Source organism: Rhopalosiphum maidis, chromosome 2 (genome assembly GCF_003676215.2).
Source record: "Rhopalosiphum maidis isolate BTI-1 chromosome 2, ASM367621v3, whole genome shotgun sequence".
Classification (NCBI taxonomy): domain Eukaryota; kingdom Metazoa; phylum Arthropoda; class Insecta; order Hemiptera; family Aphididae; genus Rhopalosiphum; species Rhopalosiphum maidis.
This window is the reverse complement of record NC_040878.1, coordinates 26,745,193-26,768,723: the sequence shown is the minus strand read 5'-3', so window position 1 is coordinate 26,768,723 and position 23,531 is coordinate 26,745,193. Positions and strand designations below refer to the sequence as shown.

Here is a 23,531-nt window from a genome sequence, read left to right as displayed (position 1 = left end):
TGGAGTGGTTTTAATCAGGAATCGTATCCAAACATATTCCAGGAAATAAATAATAATCGAGTGTTCAATATTTCCAATGAAGTATACATTTTTAATGAATTAATTCTGAATTATTTTAATTTGGTGTTATACATATTATAATTATTCATATGTATTTTTGATAATAAATTACCGTCTATAGTACGATATAATTGAATAATATAGATAAGTATGTGTTCATAATTGTATTTTTAAAACAATATACTCTTTAGGCAATTGATTCTAATAGCTCATTTTTATTATATGGTTATAAGTTTATAACAAGATACATCAAATGATTTTAATTTTGTTTCGAATGTCATGAAAACGAATAGTATTTTTAATAGTTTTTTATTATCATAGCTTATAACTGGTAAAACGTAGTCCACAAAAAGACAATTAATATAAAAATTAAAAGGTACATTTATATTTAATCGTATTCTCACTGGACTTATAAATCATTATATCTTAGATTTGAGTGGAGCGGCGATTGTCTTGATAATACAATGATATACGTTTTTATTTGTGTTTGTATAAACGAATAAACGATAGTAGTAAAAATGCTTTGACTTTAACTTTGAGGATGGTTTCCGATAACAAGATTGTGGAACTAGTTAAACTAGTCAATATAGATAACTCTTAATGTTTTTCAAAATGGTTAAGGAAAAAAAAATGAAAGAAAATGGAAATTTCACATAAAACTAGTTTTTGACAAAATCTTTTATTTTTTTTTTGTGTGTAACTAGAAACGAATTATTGTAAGTACTTGAAATATTCACGAAATATTTAAATTAAGATTTTATATAAGTATATTATAAAATTTATCAAATTATTTTGACTTTTTTGAGTTATCTGTATAGACATATTATATTTTCGACTTTTATAGTCTTTTTTTATAAATTTCGATCAAACATTTTTATGAAATTCTATATAAGCTTTATTATAGTTATTTAAAAATATTGAAGATATATGAATATGATATATTTTTTAAGCATTTTAATTCCATATCATAATAATATGTAAATTATTTTGTAGTTCAATGTTTATAAAAAGTTAAACTTGGTAATTAAATTCAAAGTTTCTCATAAATAATTTCATACTGAAACTAAAAAATCTAAAAAATATAAGAATTTTATTTTATTTTTATAAACATTTTATGTTAGGTCAAAATTTGATATTTAAACGAAGAATAATGAAAATTGTAGTTATTTTTTTTATACATAATCTAAAATTATTTTACAAGAGTATTAGAAACTTTTACACATATTATTATATTTTACATACACTATATAATTTTCTAAACATAATAATTGTAACTTATAAGCTTTTTTTGATTTATAGTTTATAACGTATTACCAATGGTAAAAAATAATTACTATAACAATTAACAGTAATATATTTAAATGAAAATAAAATTACAGACGGTCCCCACTCATAACGTTTATCGTATGCAATGATTTATTATTGAATTAAAATAAAAAACAATATCCAAACAATGATCTACTTAGAAAGTAGTTACACTCAACACCCAATGTATAGTAGAATGGTTTCATAATTTCTTAATTTTTAATTTAGTAATATGTTAAAAATAGTATCAAGATATTAATATTTTAAAATCTCAAAATGTATCCTTCTATGGATATACATAACTTAGTTATAAGAAATAATAAACTGTTAAGGACAACAATAAAAATTAATATGCTAATTCGAAGTTCATCAGACCAGAACTAAAAATATCTATCTTTATATTTACATCTTAAATAAATATTGATCTTTTATTAGTAATAACCGAAAGCCAGCATTTGAACATGCTGTTTAAATAATTTAATCAGAATTTGTTTGTATAACCTATTCTGATTAACCACAAAACAATCATTCTGACTTCTCGGAAGCTCAACATCTGTATCAATCAAGTTCAACCAGTCATTTCTAAGCATGAAATCAGAATTTGTAAGTCAATTACCCCTATATTATCCTTTACATTTTGGCAATTTAGTTCCTTTTAGCGTTTTGGAATTTTTATAACACTAGTAGTCTGTGGTCCATTCATATGTATCTATAGGAGCTATAATTGTAAATTGAAATTTTAAAAGTTTTCAAATTGGATAATTTTCACAGTATAACAGTAACATTATACTTGTACTACACAAAGTATAAAGTTCTCTATAATTGCTCATGGACACAATCATCCCATCCCATTCATCGAATTCTACATCTAGCAAACCGTTGATGGATAACTCTGTCAGGAACACTTTATAATAAACAAAAAAAAAAAAAAAAGCAAACCGTTCAGATAATATATTATATATTCAACTTAAATTTGGTTTTGAGGCTATTTTTTAATTTTTTATATATATATCACACTTATTAGTTATTATTTCCAAATTGGATTTGTAATTTTTATGTTTATCTTGTTAAGTACATATTGTACATTATTTTCGAATTATCAACATTTGTCAGGAATTGTGTTCGCAGAGCAAGTAAATTGTAAACAATGCTTAAAATTTCTACTTAGTTCGTTACCTATACTTAGGTATATTTTATGAGAAATATTTTCAATACTATGGTTAATAATAGGTATAATTGTGCCAGTTGTTTTTTGCTGTGTTTCATTATTTTATATAATTAATACAACAATTTATTTTCCAGATCAACTGTTATTCTAAGGTCAGTTTATTTATAAAGTTATTGTAGAATTTAGAATATTTTTATAAAATATTTTAGAATATAGTGAAATTGTAAAAGTTGTCCATAAGATTTATCATAAAATAAATATTATTAGTCAAGGTTTTTAAGAAATGATTGGGTATTGGAATTTAGAATCATTATTTTAAGATCTTAATGTTATTGAGTTAATAATGTTGTCGTGAAATATTATCATATTTAGGTATACCTATATCTCATTGTAGCTTAAATATAGGTATAATACGATTTGAGTTGCATTTTCAGATTTTTGAATACTTAATTAGGACTTGTTTTTTTACACATTTAATGTAAAGGTAAGATCAAATTGCCAAAAAAAAATATGGTCATTATTTTTTTGAAAATAATAAATTTTGTGGAAATTTAATCCTCAAACATTGAAAAAACTTATTTTAAACGAATTGCAAGGTTTTTGAATCACGTTGCGAGTAAAAGAGAACAAATTCGTACTAAAATCAATTAACTTTGGATTTTGGAACTGCCCGAAATTTATAATTCTCTAATAATTTATAAGAAATTAAAATATAAAATTAATTATTTAGTTCACCTATTATAATAAATGTTACAAAGCATTCTAAAAAACAGATAATAATAATATTATAATATTATATGATAATCGTATTGACATCAAAGTCGTACCTGTAATAGTTATTAATTTTACATTATTATATTATGTTTACCAATGATATCTAATTACAATACTCGATATTCTCGTTAATCTATAATTATGAAGACTTTGATAATTATTTCATTATTATAGCAGCGTTCAGTGTTACTTTGATTTAATAAGCAAGTTAATAATTAATAAATATGTATTGATTTATTACAAATACTTCAAATATATTATGCTTATCAATTAGTTAAAGATTTACAACTGTTTAAAACTAAAATAATCTGATTGTTGACACAGGAAATTAAAGTTTTTATTTTTGTTTATGGTGTGTTTTCTTAAGCAATACACATAGTTTGAAAACTGTATTAGTGTAGTTCATACCTAATCTAAAAATATTGTGTTGTTACTCGTTAGTAACATATAATAAATAATGATTTAGGTACTTATATTATATTATTACATTTATCTTGGAATTATAATAAATAAATGGAAACAGTACTTTAATTGTCTTGTCAAACATAAAAACAGCAAACAAATCCAATATAAAATATATTATGCAAACGTAACCAATCGAAATCGAATTTATGATGGTATAACAAAATGAAATGGAAACCCACAATTTGAAATGTAATAATTTTCCATTTATAAATATAACTATTTTAATATTATTATTTATTTCTTATACTTATTCCTAATACGGTCTTTAATAATTAACATATGAATATTTTTTGAACATGTATATTGTACAGTTTACAGGATAGTTTTGTTTTATAGGACAACTACCTACGACATCGCATTTATATGGACAGTAAATCCATATAATAATTATTATTATAATATTTCGTACGATATATAACATGTCAATATTTCAATATGGGTCAGCCGAAAACAATTAATTACTACTCATATATTATAATAACATCTGTATAATATACATATTTCAATATTTGGGTAATACATGTGTGTGTCAACGTCGTTTTACCGGAGTGGTATCAATTAGGGTTGATGACAGCGTCGAAGTGATCCACATGTACGCCAAGAGATTAACAGCTTCGACTGATCGACATAGGAATAAGAAGAACCATTTATAATATAATATACATATTAATATATTTATCCATACCGGGTGGTTAATGGTTATTTTAAAACAAGACACTTATTAATTCCAAAACCAAAAACGTGTTCCAAAATTTGTTTTATACAGTTTGTTATTTTTGGAGTATTTTGATAAAAATAAAATTGAGAATACGTAAGTAGTAAATTAAAATTACATTTTTAAACATTGAAATACTCGGAAAAATATTATGTTTTAAAATATTTTTCCACTTAAAAAAGTAAAAGAACAATTGATGTTGTACGTGAAAAGTGTCGCCTTGTATAATATATTATTGTAAATATTTTTTGTATATTATATTATAGACGTGTTGGTATACACTATACAGCAATTTTTTAAATATTTTTTTTTTTTTTGTTTTAATTAATGGTTATTGCATATATTGATGTTTGAGGTCTGAAGTACGATGAATTTTACGTAAAAATGATTAAAATAATATGCGGTCGAAAATGTTTTTAAAATATTCAATAAAGTTTTGTAAATTTAAACAACTATATTATTCAAAATGTTCAAATAGCTCTAATGTTTACCTTTTATTTTTCATAAAATATGTTGTGACGTTATATTTGTATACAATTGATATGGACTGAAAAATAAAGTAAGTTTTTTTTTAGTTTGAAATTATTTTTTGTATTCAGAGGTGTTTGCTTTTCTAAAATAACAATTACCAGGTCCAATAAACAATAAAACGATTAAAAGTAATAGTATGGTCAAATTATTAATAAATATTATGTATTATGATTTTAAAAATCAATTACACAAAATAAACTATATTAATTATATGCACTATTTATCTAAAAACTTACAAACTATTCAAAATATAATGTTACAATGTTATATCCTTAGTAAGTATTAGCGTGTCTTACTATAAAATTCAAATATGTATAACCACGAATTGACGGATCATAATTTTATATTCAATAGAAAAATTAGTATACTGTGTAAATGCATAAGATTCTGAGGACTCAAATAAAATCATATCATAATCATATTATATGCAATATGTATAAACAGTCGTAATAATAAAATGATGTCCACAGCCTGCACAAAAATAGAGTGCGATACATAAAAAAGAACCCTATACATAACATGTGTCCACCTAGCCTATTTTATATTGACTGCTAGCGAGGGACAACGGCTATTGCGAATGTCAGTGAATCATTTTGCCCGGGGGCTTTTGTCCGACAAAATAATGTATGAAACATGATTTTGCCCCCCCCATCTCCGGAAAACAGATATGATGGTGATGTTCTCTTTCTCATCATCTCTACGTATCTCCCCTCTCACTGTATAATATATAATAATATATTGTATAATATTTTATATTGCAATGGTGGCGTGCATGATGAGATTATATATCGTTTGTATAAAATGTACAGGATGATTCATCGAGTATACTCACCCCCCTCTTCAACTTTGTCCTATAATAATTAGTTGATTCGAATTTTGATTTAAAATTTTTAAATATACCTAAGGATTATACTTGAATTTTTACATAATTTAAGGAAAGTCCTTTGATGATACAAAATTGTTTTTTTCTAAAATTGGAACCAGTCAATTTAAAAAAAATTAATTCTCATTAAAAAAAAAAAATAAGTTGGTATCACCATAAGACACTCCTTGTTACAAAAACCTAAGTATTTAAAAACAAAGCCAATAAAAGTTACGTTTTGAAAATAAGATTTTTAATTAAATAATCATCAAAGAAAAAAATGGGGGGTGAGCAAGTTTTGTGAATCACCTTGTATATTACGTTCATTCTGTAATAAAGCTATAACAAGAGTAATATTCTCAAATAATTCATGATATCCATTTTGTCAAAACCGCATAAGCCTACTCACTTTCACTAATAAATATATCACTCGAGACAAGAACAATAGACATATTTATAGAATGCATAAATATATATGTATAAAGTTCAGATAGAATATAATGATGAGCTCGTAATTTACATCGCTTTACTTGTAGTATTCCACGTGATGACTATAATAATATAGTTAACGTTCATTATTGTCGTGGATTATTATTTACAATATATGTGGTTATCGTATTCGTATCTATTTAAATTATGGATATATACTATACATTGCGAATGTTGTTCTATATCTCTAAAAAATTTTGATTTGTGTGCGTGTACATGATGCATATGGTTATGAGCATTAAACAGATCGACGATTTGTTTGGGTTTTCATTTAACTAAACAGTTTTTTACATAATATTACAGTTGTCAAGTATTTGCGGAAAAATCGTTTTGCTGATTCCACGGGGTATCTTGAGTCAATACATTAAATCGTATGCATAATTTGTAATTTATATGGCAATTAAATAACTGAAAGCAAATAGCTGTTCCAGTTAGATGTTGTTAATTGATATTGACAATTAAATTCCTTTAAATCTGAAATTACTTCATGAAACCGCTTGAACACATTATTTGTTTGAAAATTATTCAACTGTATAGTTATTTGTTTAATTGTTTTATGTACGAATTGGTTGAATATTAAATATAATGGTACATATAACGACTTACAAAATATATTGAATTATGTAAAAGTGTATTGGTGTTATTTATCTCGCAGAAAAAAAGCGAATACTGTTAGGAATTCAAAAATTCATTATAATAATAGCTTCGGTAAATATATCGAAAAATAATTATAAGCTGTAAATATACCAACAAACTTAACAATTAGGCATTATCTTATGAAACTGCTATTCAATATACTGACAAATTAAGTACATTGTTAACTTTTATACTTAACGAGTAATTTAAGTCTTTTTTTTTTTTTTATTAAATACGTGATTAAACTGAATAATAGTAGGTAATGCAAATTTAGCACAATACAGCAGTTTATTATAAATATATACATAAAAAAAACTAAGTAGTAAACGTGTTTTAAATAAAATGTAGATACATTTTATAATTTTTAATTTGTAAAACAAGTAACAACTAAACTGTAATTAAAATTTTCTCATTTAGTTGATGTCCTATGTTTTTTTCATGTAGAAAAGTAGTTAAAAATTGAGTTTTTAGCATTTTTTTTTTAATCATAATTATATAATTTTAATACGTATTTTGTTCTCAAATGTGTGGAACAGTTGTGTTTTAGATTTTACCACCGTAAGTACTCGATTATCGCCCGAAACTAGTTTTTTTGTTTACATAAAAAATTTTCGTCTTGGACATCTTGATCTTGTTTGTGTGGTACATAAATTAACAATTATTATTTCAAAAGTTAATTTCCATAAATGTTTTTAAAATTTTACCATAACATCAATTAGAACAATTAAATGTATTATGAAAGGTATATTATAAGTATTATATTATACGTAGTACATGTATATATATAAAAAAAACAAGGATCTTAGACTATCCTTATAATTGTTTATTTTAATTAAAATTGCAATAATTTAATTTTGAACAATATGTTTAAGACAGGATCTGCAATAAAGTTAGGATTAGAAATATTTTCTTTTTATTCTATAAAATGTGAACAAAGTCAATTTTTATAGACAATAAATTATGTCCGTAATAGACAGATTTCTGTTTTTCATATTTATATACTGTTGTAGACAGATTTTACAGTATTATTGTTACGTTTTTTATAAGAAGGTTTATTTTAAAACGAAACTGATACTTGTATTTATTTTTTATTACTTTCAATTTGGTATGATATATGTTCTATGTAGTATGTACACAAATCGAATTAGCAAAGAGTCGAATGAGCATTTACAACAATTCAATCTTTTGAAATTGTAAGATTCCTAGACTTATTTTTTTTTATTAATAGAGAAACGGTTATTGTAGTATTTAGGGAACGGATTTAAATGCTCTAAAAACAACAAGATAAATGTCATAAAAAAATACAATTTAATGCATTCATAACAGAATTTTTTTTTAAAAATGCTCTTAAAATTTTTTTTAACATTGAAAAAATGTGTTTAATTATATAAATTTTTATCTTTTATGAATTGACTAATCTCGATCTTTCAAGAACAGTAGATTAATGTTATTGTAACATTTCACGGCAGTCAGATTTGTTTATGTTTAAATTTGTATCGTTAGTTAATTGCTCGTATGTTACCAATTTAAAATACCGCAAAAAAAAAAAAAAATAAAAAAAATTATATAGTATTATTGGAGACCATAATTTGTTTTAAAAATGTTCTATATCGATTTTAAATAAAAAATTACATTAATGAGAAAAAATATTAAACAATTTTTAACTTTCAACTATTAATAAATTATTAAAAGTCAAAAGGTTTGTTTAGCAGTTTTTAGTTTAAAGTTATTATGTGTATTTAAAAACAAATTATGTTGATTCAACCAGCTAATATAATAATTATCTTTAGCCATGTTGTTTAATAAAATGGTTATTATCATATATTTTATTCATATACAATAATAAATTGATTGCATTGTATAATAATAACTCATACATTTATCCATGTTAATTTTTTATTAATATTTAGACTTTTTGTTATTTTTCTACTCAATATAATGAAGATTTACAGAGATATGTAAATTGTAAACTATTCATCTTTTATTTAGAAAATATAATTAATTCTTTATTTTTTTTATAAGTTATAAATTAAAATAATATAGTTAGTTTTATACCTTTTTAGTAACATCGAAAATTCGTCCTTCTAATTTCTAGAACGACATATACAATAAAATATTCAATGTTTATTTATGTTCTTTCCGTTAAAAAACCTCTATGTTCCATATAAAAGTTAAATTTGTTTGTAGATACCAAAGAATATATTATGAAATAAATCATATTTATTTGCCAACTTTTACTAGACATATACAAATATATAACTGTAATTTGATACAAATATCCTTAAGGAAGGAAGTAATATTTTAATGTGATCATTTGTGTTTTAGGTGAAAAAGATTTTCGTATTTGAAATGTTTTTAAACAATTTTGGGTAGGCTTATCAAATTATTGGATTACATTATAATTTATTTTGGATTACTCAGAAGAATAATAGCTGTCTAAAGAAAACTGTACATTGTTATAATATTATGGTTTATTAAAATTTGGTTATGGTAGAAATACATAAAAATATTTGGATTTAATATGACTTATGAGTAGAGTTCAATTAAATATGTCAAACTTTGTTTTATTTGGAAATGGATAATTTCAAATACATTAATATTAATGTATCATGTTTAATAGCATTACATTTTTATATGAACTGCTTGTAAGAAAAAAAATGATATAACATAATATGTATTGGTTCTCAAAATTATGGTATTTGATAGGTCTAATATATAACGTGATAGCACTTTTAAATATTAAAAATAGTATTATTCAAAATATTAATGATTTTACTTAGTTAAGGTACCTGTTTGTTATCGTCGGTACTTTGTATGAGACCATTTGTGGACATTTTATCCAAAAATTTGATATTCATGATCGATATTTATTTGTATCTTGATTAGATATGATGTGTGATCTAGTAGTGATCTATTCATGAACAAAATGGTAAATTGGTAAATATACTTTTTATAATATTTTAAATTGTATTTAATTTAATTATTATTATGTTAGTTTGTTTCTATAGTATATGTGTAATTATAAGTGCAAATTTTCTTATCTTGCAAATTTTATCAACTTATTTTAAAATATCCTTAAAAAATAATTTTTATGAGTTGTGTGCCATCATATCATTTTTAGGTAATGGGCTAGTCACTCATTTATTTTAGCTGTCATCTAGGTCTTTTTATTTCAATACCAATAGATGGGAAAGTTGTTGATGTCTAATTTTGTAAGACTTATGTACATTTTGCTTTATCTATTTTTGACGACGAAGTACGCACTTACATTTTCATGGCTGGACGTTAAAGATAAAAATAACTATAAAAGTTAATTTCACTGAATAGTGTTGACTTATATTTACGCAATTCCCAGTCCTTAATAATTATTCGAAATATACGAGAAAAGTGATCAATTTTATAGGAGGTTTTACTATATTATTATTAATTAATTTTATTTGAAATTTATATTACGATACATAAAAAATAAAAGAGTGCAACGTACCGTGCCCGATAATGGGGTTATAAATTACATACAGTATGGTGGCAAGTGATAACAAACAACTTATTTAGTTTATTACAACCAATCGCTCTAATAACTAAGTTATTTGTTAGAAAATTAATTTGTTTGTCAAAAACCACGGTATTGTAATATAAAATTAAAGAAAATAACATTATTTACGAGTATATGCCGAATGAAACATGTTTAATTATTTATATTATATTAAAATATTATCGAAAAAGTTTCAAGTGCAATTTAACAAATCAAAACTAGCACACAATTATCATATATTAGAACCTCCTCAAAATGTTTAATTTGTGTGAGTTAATTCGCAGGAAAGTTCAATCTAACCTATATTTTGATATATGGTTTTTAATTCCATTTTCATACATTTATTAGTAACAGATAGTAGGTGTTATAAGTTTTTAATATTATTATAATGAAATATTAGAATAATAATAACAATTATTATTATGTCATACTTTAGCAATATAAGAATAATACAATTAAAATAACTATTATAATTGTTGTTAGTTATTACAAAAAATTACCGATATCAATAAATGTTTTATTATTTTTTATTACTGTTAAAATGTGTTCAATGCCAATCAATTATAGGTATACAAAAATTTAAACGTAATTTGTTTCAATGATAGTCATATTTATTTTTCTATTAGTATAACGAATAAGTATAACATATTTTATTCCAATTATATAATGCTTATTGGTCGTTCAACGCAAAGTTCTAATGAGATAAGATTGGAAGATTGGGGAGGTGACCAATTCTTAGACATTTGCACTAGAGACAAGAGTAGTCCAGCCAAATGTGGTTTTTGGATGGGCAATCATACCTCCAGCTACAATAAATATTGTATAATATTCAAAGCACTTTTACAAGTCAACTAACTCCAAAACCACAAAATTCGACTACAGTAGTATTAACTTTACTTCATCTCAAAACCCCCTCTCATATTCGAAAAACTTCCTACGCCTTCATCGCCGATTCTAATAATATGCTTTTACCTAATAGTCATATCAACGATAAGTAATTTTCTAATATTATCTCAGAACTGTTCGCATTAATAAATCCCCCCATTACGGTTATTAAAGCTATTCTAAATAAACAGCTTATTTCATATTCCAAACATTATTCATACCTCATTAACTAAACAAATACAATATTTTTAATAACCGTATATTATGTTATCTGTAACCTGTTCTTTAGTAGGTATTCGATTCATTTGATCTCTAACACTATTTTATATTTTTTTAAATATTATGTTAATTATTATTACTTTATAGTGTATTTTCGTTTTTTTTTTTTTATATATACATATTATATATCTAGAATAATTGTTTATAATTGTTACACCAGAAGCTAATAAAAAAAAGAAGAAGATAATATTGCCTTTTAATAATTGTAATGCGTGGAGTATTTTCTCGCGGCCATGATTAAAAATATTTCTTAAATCATGCTCGCGGCATATATTTTGTATTATCTCAATGATCACAGGTCAGCAATCTTTATACATACCTACTTACTATAAAATACTGTTCATTACTTATTAGTTTAAACGAAAAAATGTGTAAGTAAGCATTTTAAAATAAATAAATTCAAAACTATATTCATAACTTGTGTTATTCTCAAAAATAATTTCGTTATATAGTTTAAACCCCGCGGAGTTTTTTCTCCAGTAGAGATATAATAAAGTACTATCAATATTATTTTGTGTTACAAATTGACAATTCGTAAGATGTCATGCTTTATTTATGTATTCTAAGTATGTTAATATGTAAATATGCATTTATGAGTATCTAGCTGCATATAATAATGGTAGGTATACGTATAGTAATGTAATTTAAAAATGTCACATTCATGTCAACTTGACATTAATATGGAGGTTCATCCTTAATAGTCGTGTTATTTAATATTATTCTAATAATACATTTCTGTAAGGTAGGTGTTAATTAAAATAATTATAGCATTCTCTTAATGTCGGTGTGTTAGCAGGAGTATGTGAAATGGTCGGATGATTATGTATGTATTATTCAAATTAAATTTCAATTAAAATCAAAACTTGTTATATAGGAAAATTCAATAACTAAATAATAATATTATATGCTGCACACGTACTAAGTTTCGATTGACAGTTGTACTTAAATGAGTTACTTTTGTACAACAGTTGAAATGACAGATACAACAAAAATAAATAACACATAATTCGTACAACGGAAGAGTAAAAGTTTGACGCGTATAATAATATTATGTCGAAGAGCTTAATCACGTCATTATCATCTTTGTAAAGTAATAATCTCATACGAAACAATGCGGTATTTTTTGTTCTATTCCAGTTTCTCCGAAAGAACCCAGCCAATACCAGTCGGGCGAGAATCTGTATAGGTAGCTGCAGTTGACTGTATTGAAAACTTTAATTTGGCATCCGTTCAAAGTTTCTCTATTACTTGCAGACCTTATATCCTGCACTGAAAAACACGCGGCAGCGATGTCCACAGAACGCTGCAGCATGCATTATAGTTTGTTAGGCAAGGTTTATACCCACACTCGTGCTCACACGACAGCGATGATGGTTTCCAATCAAAACTGGAAGATTGTGTTTTGCGCCAATAATAGGTTACATACTTACATTTAAGTACGTATGTAATCCGTCCCTCCCTCCCCCCCAAAAAAGCAACATGTAATAAATTGGTGTCACGTCTAATTATTAATTTTCGTAATGTACACCACGACAAAAACGAATATTGTTGTGCATCTTCGAAACCATAGGTAATAATTTTTATTATCTATGCTTGCAACATTTTACCTAACCTGCTTATTATTTTTATTATTATCGTCATATCCATCAAATGCTGTAAGAATTTAATTATTTATTAAATTATATTAAATAATTAATACGTTTTTAATTTTCGCTGGAGAAATTTGACGGTGGAACAAGTACTGTAACCAGTGTAAGCCATTGTAAGTACTATACTACAATAGTCAATAAATGGGTATGTACCTGCTACAACATGTTATTTAATTTTCAGTATAACTATTTTATATATTTTCTTATTTCTTAGTAATGTACAAATAATATGATATTATAATATATTATACATTAAATTCATATTGACAATGCACGTGCATATTTCTGGACAAATATTTGTATAATAATAATAGTTCTTATGACAACTTATTGTTTCAACTTATGCATACGTATTATATTACTCGTTTATTAACGGATTATGATGGTACTGCGTAGCATGTTTTCATTGACCTCGTGATTTCGTCAAGTTTAGTTTATCGACAAATTCATACTTGATATTATTATTGTCATTTATTAATAGCATGTATTGTACATACAATATTATATAATAAAGCATGCATTGACGTTAGATCGGACGTGTACCGGGCCGCTTCCGCCATAAGCACACTACCTTCACACAACAATAATTGCAAACATCGCAGACTTTTGATTTCAAACGTGCGGAAACTCACTGTCGACCAACTGCAACATAATCATCGTACCACGCTGGCGCCGCCATATGGGTATACACCATATCTACATAATATAATATTTAACAGTTATCATGTATTATACGAATGTTGTACAATGTGTATATGTTATTTCACATAAACACACATCTTCTATATTATACTTAGCTGTGAATTTATATTAGGTACATGCATAATATTAAACGTGCACAAGTTGTGTATTATATCTAATTAATTATAACATAGTAATATGAATTATAGTCGTAACAGACTTTGTTCCGAAATTGAACACACGTAGACGTCGAAATGTAATTGTTATACCATGTATTATAAACGCATTCACGCCATAACCGTAGGAGAAGTAGAGCCTAATTAAATTTTACAAATACGCATCGCGGGATCACTGCACGACACTACACTGTCTACACTCGCACATCATTATTATTATTTATAATATCTTACTTGACGTTCTGCGTACATATTACGAATCACTGTAAATCCGAGTTTGATTTCTTCGGAAACCAACGATTTGGAACCAGTTTGTGTTCACCGATTACATTTGGGGTATTTTATTATTTTCAATTTTCAAATGTAATATAACAGCAGCAATTAAAATACACAAAATATTATTACTATGAATATATATATATATATATAAAAATATAGGTATATATTTGGAGAATATAATAATAAAAGTATAATCATTTACATAGTAATGCGGAATTTGTATAGGTATAGTTGAAATAAATATATATAAAATGTAATTTTTATATTATATTTTAATTTTGTGGGTCTGATTTTTTTCAATCTAATAGTTTTACTACATAATTTTAAAATATCTATAGGAAAAAAGTTATCGAATAATTATATGAAATTCAACAATCTCCAGGCCCAGGACTCGGGTGAATACTAATTCGGACGTACGTGACCGTGTAACTATATTTGCCGTTTGAGATGCAGTATCAGGTCATCGGGTCCATCGGGGTATCGTCCATACAGGTGTATCGTGTATGTATTAATACAAACAAAAAGGTGGTTTTAATTTGGGCGAATAAATCAAAATCCCATATTGTTTAGTTCAATTTTTATTTATTATTTATCATTTTGGTGAAAATTATATTACGGACACCTATATATAACTTGGCCGAAAGTTATATGGATACGTTACTTGTCGTATTTTTCCCAATTTCGTAATCACATAACAATCTAAGATAGCTAAACATGTTATTATTACCATATTTTTTTCTCGATTTGCAAAAATAAAATTGTTCATTCTTAAAAGTAATATTTTTTTAAATATATATAAAACGGTTTATGCCGTTTATGTGCAATTTCTATGGTATTGGACAGAATACGAAAATAGCGTTATCTAACACGATGTATATACTGCTTATAAATGAACATAATTTATTCTATGTATTTATTTTCTAAACTATTTATTATAATTTTTGTATTAAATAATATTCTTATCGGAAAAGATAATTTCTTCAAGTTTGATGAGTAAAGATGAACGTATAATTTTTCTTGTTTTTGAATTTAAGTTCAATTAATTGCTTTTCTTTTTATACGTAGGTACTGCAGTTCTTCTTATTTGATCCAATACTAAAGATTTTTAGTAAGTATATGTACATAAAAGTTAAAGATGCAGTCCAAACAATCTGTTAATTTCTTTCGCCCAAACGAATTATGCTTTATTAATACATTGTTATTACGAATATGATGGGTACGATCGTAATGTGGGTACAATAATATGGGCAGCTGTAAATTACGTCTCATTTTTATTTATTTATTGTTTATTGTGGACCGTGTATATTTTACACATACGTCAATTAAAGCCTGGAGTTATTTTGTTTATTTTTAAATCTCAGCTCCCGAATATTTCGTAAATTTTGGTTTAATTTATATTTATGCGTAAATAACGTCAAAGAATATTTTTGAAAAATCAATATTTTCTTTTCATCTTTAAAAATTAAGACTAGCAATATAATTATATTATAATTGTTATGGTTAAAAAAGTTGGTTTTTTGTTTATTTTGTTTACGATTAAAAAATATATTATTAAAAATTATAAATTGTTGGTAAACATTTGTATTATAGACATACAATAATTCTCTCACAACATCTAAACAAATATTTTTTTTTGCAATTATTATTTTTTTTTAAATTTATGTTTATTTTTCCATCAGTTTTCTAATTGCTGTTCTCCGATTTTTCAAACATATTTATGTATTACTTTACATGGTTTATTTTGAAATGGTCTGGGACGCAGTTTACGTATGTTTCAAAAATACCAGGACCGCAATTTACGCAGTATATGATTTTGACCTTTTTTTGGGAATGCTATTGACTGATTCCGAATAATAATATCGTATTATGGTCAGGTTTAGATGGTGACGTTGGACTTTTACACTAAATGCATTTTTTTGTCACAGAAACGTTTGGTAACGACGGTAAGGTTTACGTGCAATCACGTTCCTGGCTTCGAGTACAGGCCTAAAATGTCTGGACGGTACTCAGGATATAACTAGGAGTTTGTTCATGCGTTATAAAAGCCGATTGATGAAAAAACGTACTGCAATAAATTTAATACCAAATACCAAAACGAATAGTTACACTACATAACAATTTAATATTAAGTTCAATATTTTTACATTATTTTGAACGAATATTCAACGTTACATTATATAAAATAATAACACGATAATATATTTTATTTTAATATTCATTCAAACATTTTGTACAAACTCATTTCGAAAAGTAATGTATATTTTATATTATAACAATATGGTGAACATAAATAAGAGAAAATCGTTTGAAACAAATACTTTAATATAATATTACATCAATATGTTGTTATTTTTTTTTTTTACTAGGTAACTAATATTTAACATATTAAATATCCTGAACTGCGTCTGGGGTTTAAAAATACATATTAAACATCTATTGAAATAACGTTGCACAGTATATAAATTTAAAGTTATACCACTCAATATTTTATAATAATTTCAATTATTTTACATTTATTGATGAAACATTTCATAGTACATAAATGTTTTTACATTATATTTTAAAATTTAGTATTAAATTTAAATTTCTAAATACTATATATTTAATTGAACAATTTTAAAATATTAGATTAAATGTACGTATTATGTAGTTTATATAATTTTTATGAACCTGTCTTTTATAAATATATAAAAATGTAACTTTTATTGGTAAATTAATATAATTTTGACTAAATTAACAACTTTTTTACTTGAAAGATCTATTATCAATTATCATTTTTGCATTCCTATAAATATTTCAATGTATTTTCTTTTTTATAAAAAGTAGCTATTTATACATTTAAAATTTCATTTTATTTAAAAGAGTTTGGGCACTCAAATATTATTAACACTGGCAGTTTACATTCGTTTTATAAACTTATAACTGGTATTTTTAATTATTTCTCAAATGTAGATTGTATGTATACATTATATTATTATGTGTTGATCAAATTATTTTATTGAGTCATATAAAAATTATATTGAAGTACCTAGGTATGATTAATATTTTAAATGACAACTGTTTTGAAATGTATTACAATATCAATATGTTATATCAAATAATGGAGAGGTTTTATTTTTCTAATATAACAAATTAATTTGTTATTATTTATATTAAATACCAATTTCTTAATCTACTATTTTAATCAATACAAAAAAAGCAGGTACTTCTCAATAGTTAAAAATTATCTCTGATAATCAGAAGTCATGCGAGTTAAAAAATATTTTGAATGAAAAATACATATTAAAAAGTATAATGTATTTTATAATGTATTAAGATTATGATATAAAATTAATTTTTAATTCTATTAATAAAGAAAAAACAATTAATTAACTTTGTTTCTAGTTTAACACAGGGTCGCTATTATATAGATGGATTATAGCTCATTTCAATATTTAAGTAATTATAAACAAAGTTTTACAGTATTGTATGGGGTGATGTGACGTCAATTGAATTGCACATAATATTGTGTAAATTGGAAATATGAGGGGAAGACCGAGAATTCACACTTGCAAATAGCTTCCAACCTTTTTTTACCTCCACAATAAAAGCATCAATACATATTTTTTATAATTTATTTTCTTAATAGGTATATGCAATTAAAAAAATAAGTTCAGGGCTTCTATAAGTTACTAAATTCACATTCATTTTTAAACATTATCATTGTAGAGAATTGAAGTAGTTACTTAGTTTTTTTTTATGTAAGTTTAGTAATATAGTTTTTATTACTCATTTTGATTTTTGAATATTACTTTCTTTTATTAAATTATTTATTTTGTTCCTTATCTCTAAACTAATTATTATTATTATTTCTTCATATATTATTTCAATTTATTTTTTAGTTTTGATTAAATCATTTTACTTGTTGCAATAACACCTACTTAGAAATAATTAGATTATTAAATTTACTTAAAGTCAACAAATGAATGAATATTTCATATGATTAAAATATTATCGAGACTATTATAATTTTAGCACAGACGTCCATCAGTAGAAATTTATAATGTATTAAATTTTTTTAAATATTTACATAGAAATTTATAGGCTCATGTATTTTTGAATAATTATTATTTTTTTTTTTTTTATTAATACATACACATATAATATATTGATGCATTTTATATGTATGTAGTTATTATAATCCAATACATATATAACAATTTAATTTAATAAAAAGTATTAAACATTTATACATAATTAAAAAACATATTTTTTATAAAACCATTTTCCATATTTTTTTAATGAATATAATAATAAAATGTGTGGATTTCGTTGAATAGATATTATTTAAATCAATATGATTTTTAATTGATAGTAAGTTACTTTACCGCTAATTTTACTTAATTTACAGAAGTATATTTTTCTATGTATTGAAAAATATCTTTTAACAAATGTTTTTAAAGTTTAAAATTATAGGCTTATCAATGCAGTCTAATTTATACGAGTCAACGATATATTTATCTATAAAAAAATACACCCAAATAAAATATTATGGAAATTATAATTAGTGTAAAAATCAAGAAAATTAATTTAATTAATAATTATAGTAAAAAATATGACATCTCGTCATATATATATATATATATGTGTATATATAAGATAATTTATTTATGATAGGTACTATATTATATTATATTATATTACTATTGAGCAACTTAAGCTTATATTATAAAAGCTATTGACTTGGTTGGTGATTATAATTGGGTTAAACGTTTATGTTTGAACATATTTAATAACTATTAAATAAGTTAACTTACCCGTAATTTCCATCAGGATTAAATAGCAGACATATTGGCAATATTCGGTTAATTTTCACGGTTTCAATCCGCCTGTCCTAATCCTCCCCCAAACCCTATACGAATGTCTCCAAAATATTGCTGGGCTTAAACATAATGCTAGGCTGCGTTTTGAATAATTGTCCAAACGCTACACGAAACTGTTTGCTCATGCAGCAATAAAATACAAAGTTTAACGATGCATTCAAGAGAGCCAACATATCCATAAGTTCGCCAAATAAATTGTAACAAGTTCGAAAAAAGCCCCTTCCCAGTATGCCGCTTAATAGACCCAGTATTCCTTGCGGGAATTCTGTCGCAAGAAATAATAACAATACTGCAATCATTATACGGCTTGTTCGGTCCATCCTTTTCTTGAGTTTCATATTTCTTATACGAGCCATTTGTTGCTGGGTCGGAAGTCGCTTTGCTTTCCTTTCTGATGCTTCACTCAACGCGTTTATCTAGAAGTTAAAATTACGCTATTAATAATTTTGATTGGTGGATATTACTATATTTTATTACGTTTCTTTATGTATATAAAATGTAAGTATCAGAGAACGCTATTACATAAACGTCGAGAAATATAGATCGCGGGGAATTGGTTATGAATAATTGGTCACGGTCGAATTGATCACAAATACAATTGGTCTCCAGGATAATTGTTCGTCAAACGAATATTTTTAGTTTTTTAGTTATTTTATTATATTTATCACATAATTAATACACATATTTTCGAGCTTTATGTATATTATTTTCGAATATTTAAATACTCTTATTTATTTATTTTTAAAAAATGTACAGTTAATCCAATTTACAATAATGTGGTTAACAGGTATAATAATAATTTATACCAAATGTTATAGATATCATTATACTTATGATATACATACGAGATAATTGAAATGGTGTGGCAATAACTTCGAGTTATTTTCAGCTTTAAATTCAAATTATAATTTTTTTAATAGAATTAACTGACATTATTATTATATTTAATGTGTAAATATTAACAGTTAACAATGTAATATATAATTTTTATTTGACAACTAAATGTTTTAATATTAATATCATACTACTGTAAATTCGATTAACTGTCCGTTATTATTTAAATATAAATAAATAAGAATATTTTAATATTATAAAATGATAAACATAAAACTCGGAAACATACCTAGGGTTATAAAATAACTAAAAAACTAAAAATGTCCATTCGACGATCATGTATCTTAGTGAATAATTTACCGATGATCAATTGTTCACGACTAATCCATCGAATACTGTGAAATATGGTTTGAACGTACATAATATGATTAATATAAATAATTTCAGAGAACTTTTAGTGAATATCAATGTAATCATTTTTAACTATATAAATAAAAATTAATATTTCTTCTGTCTTCCTTAGGGAAGTCTTATCTATAGACTCAATAACTACTGGACCGTTTTCAATAAAAGCTTTATCAATAGAATCCGTTTTACTTATGAAGAACTGGTAGCTTTGTTTTTCAATCCATATAGGTCTATAGGGTAGCTCATAAATGAATCTTGTTTCAGCTCACGAAAATTGAATATTCTTTTTGTTTGTATATAAACATTCATTTCTGCTTGAAATTGGCTCACGTAACAGAAAAAGTTATCTATTACTATCTGCAACAGGTGGATTGCCCATCTTCGTTTTATTTTTTTCTAGCTACGCTGGGTAATATAAATAATATTATATAAAGAAAGAAAATACATGAATAATTATTTCAGATTTTTGTTTCTAGCGTCGAAAAAGGTTATACAAAAAAAAAATTATTTATATAGTAGTAAATAATTAATGGATACTGGGTGGTCTAAAAAAATATTATACTCAAATATCTTTTGTTAATTATAATTTAAAATTTTTATTTGGGTGATTAAATTATTAATCGAGGAATCTAAGTTTATCTAACGGTATCACATCAATGTACTCCAGTTTTGTTATGTTGAATCAAAGACTCTATGTATTATATGCTACTATCTGACCAGGCAAACGTTGTTTTGAGAGTGCTTTAGAGTGTTATTGTCATCTGTATTTTATATGTATACCAAATTTCAACAAATACACGCATATTATCGTGAGTTCGTACAAAAATCTCATCTAAAAAAGTACTTTCAGTTTTTCTGAAGTTTTCAATTTTCCTGATAACTTTTCCAATATTTTTTCCTCAAAAAAGTTTATTCAGACTATTATGAAAATTTAAAAAAAACTAGCCATTCGTTTTTAAGTTGTGCACTTATCAACGAATAACATTTCCTTTTAAATATAATATATCGATAAAGTGATGATTGTGCATTCATTATTGTAATTATATTATACTACGGCAAGTTACTCTTACCAGAGATATGGTAACGACGGTAAGTATTAGGCAAGGCAGTAGTTTGATGATCACAGCATATGTCCATAGATGTATCATGTACAATAGTTCATGATTCACTCTTGCTATTGTGCTCAAGCCCAAATGATATAGCGTGGCCACAGTGCCGTTTTCGACGACTTTTGTTTCCAGTATTTCGAACACTAGAAACGTTGGACTGCAAATAATAAACGGCAATAGGTACGATAATTTGATGGCTATAGTACATCGCCGGTCGGAACATATAGTGTGCATAGAGTTGGGTAATCTGTAACACATTATATCAATGATTTAATAGTTTTAATAATTTGTATTTTTGCATTGCACCTTAAGATAAAAATTAACTATGTATATATGGTTTAACTATGCATTAATAAACTAAAAACAACCACCATGAAAAATGCAATATGTTTATTATTATTGAGATTTATGACCAGAAAAGAAATATTAATAATTGTCTGGAAAATAAAGAGAACAATTTAAGCCCAGTTAAGTTCATTAATTTAAGTTATGCAGTTAGGAGATTTGTGCAAATTCTTTGTTGATTAAAGTTATTATTCGTTTATTTATTTATATACTGAGGGAAAATGAACAGAAACGTAACATACGAATAGTAATAAAAATGACATGTTTTATATAGTATTGTTTAATTATGCTATTATGATTTATAGAAACTTCTTCGAGAATAAACTGTTAAAAACTTTGAACCTATATGTTTATTTTAATGATGTTATAGAATATAAAGATGAAGTAATTCAATATATTATAATAGTTTAAATAATGGCAGTAATTTTGGATATGATGCGCTATAATAAAATGTATAAAAACTAAAAAGTTTTGAAAATTTAAAGGTATACTTTATTAAAAATATTATGACTTGACGTTTTTGACATATTGTGTAAAAAACAAAACAAAATCAATATATAATTAGCTGTTTAAAATTGTAATCATCAATTAATGTCTAATTGTAATTTTTCGCTAAAATTCAATCTCATAATTTATTTTATTTTTCATAATACTAGCTACTGTTTATTATTTTATTATATTTAAAAGTATTTCGAACATAATTAGGTATACTGAATTTCTTAATAAACAGAAATTAACTAAAACGGATAAGACTACATCATGTTTTAATCCCAGAATAACGCAGACAACAACACAACACATTAAATACATCCAATGAATTAATGAAATAATAGATATTCAGTCATAATGTAAGTACTCATACTGATGTTATTAAAAAAAATGTATGTATGTGTTATATTATTTTTAAATGTATAGATAAATAAATAAAAATAATATATAATAAAATGTTGCTAATATAATTTGTATTTTGATCACAATAGTAAAATTCTGTACGCAGATAAAAAAAAGATCTATAATGTATGTATAATTTTCGTATAGCTAATAAGTATATTGATATATATATATTTTTTATTATTATCAAATCATCATAAATTACATAGAATACAAATAATTTCAGATATTTTACATGATTATCAATCTCTTTTAAGCTATTAGCTTGTGTTAGCTTGTGATATGTAGTTGATATTTTATAAAATTAACTATTTTATGCTTTGACAAACTGTCGAGTGCTTTACTGTTTGATTAATTAAATATTCCTTATTTAATTATAATATGTTGTTTGATTAATTATATTTTAATAATTATATTATACTACTAAATGGTTGACTAATGACTAATTTTTGTAGTTGATAATAATAAAATATAAAAATATTATAGCTAAATACTGCTATTTATATAAACATATGTATGTACATACACAATACGCACATAGTTAAAATATTATTCTGTCATTTTCAAGATCAAATTTAGTTTCTAAAATTACTGTT

General features: G+C 24.6%; 1 protein-coding gene across 3 annotated transcripts in view; it reads right to left on the bottom strand.

Moving 5' to 3' along the window:
• The window catches only part of LOC113553866 (sex peptide receptor-like), a 126,789-nt gene that overhangs the window by 19,998 nt on the left and 83,260 nt on the right, over window positions 1–23,531 (bottom strand). For 2 of the 3 annotated variants that reach the window (XM_026957420.1, XM_026957421.1), the window contains exons 3-4: window positions 21,661–21,946; window positions 19,182–19,764 (exon numbers count right to left, since the gene is read on the bottom strand). In XM_026957420.1, the coding sequence (XP_026813221.1) occupies window positions 19,378–19,764; window positions 21,661–21,946 (673 nt within the window). In that variant the 3' untranslated portion in view covers window positions 19,182–19,377. Of the gene's footprint in view, window positions 1–19,181; window positions 19,765–21,660; window positions 21,947–23,531 lie in introns of those variants that run through there. The other variant, XR_003405218.1, reaches the window with a different exon arrangement.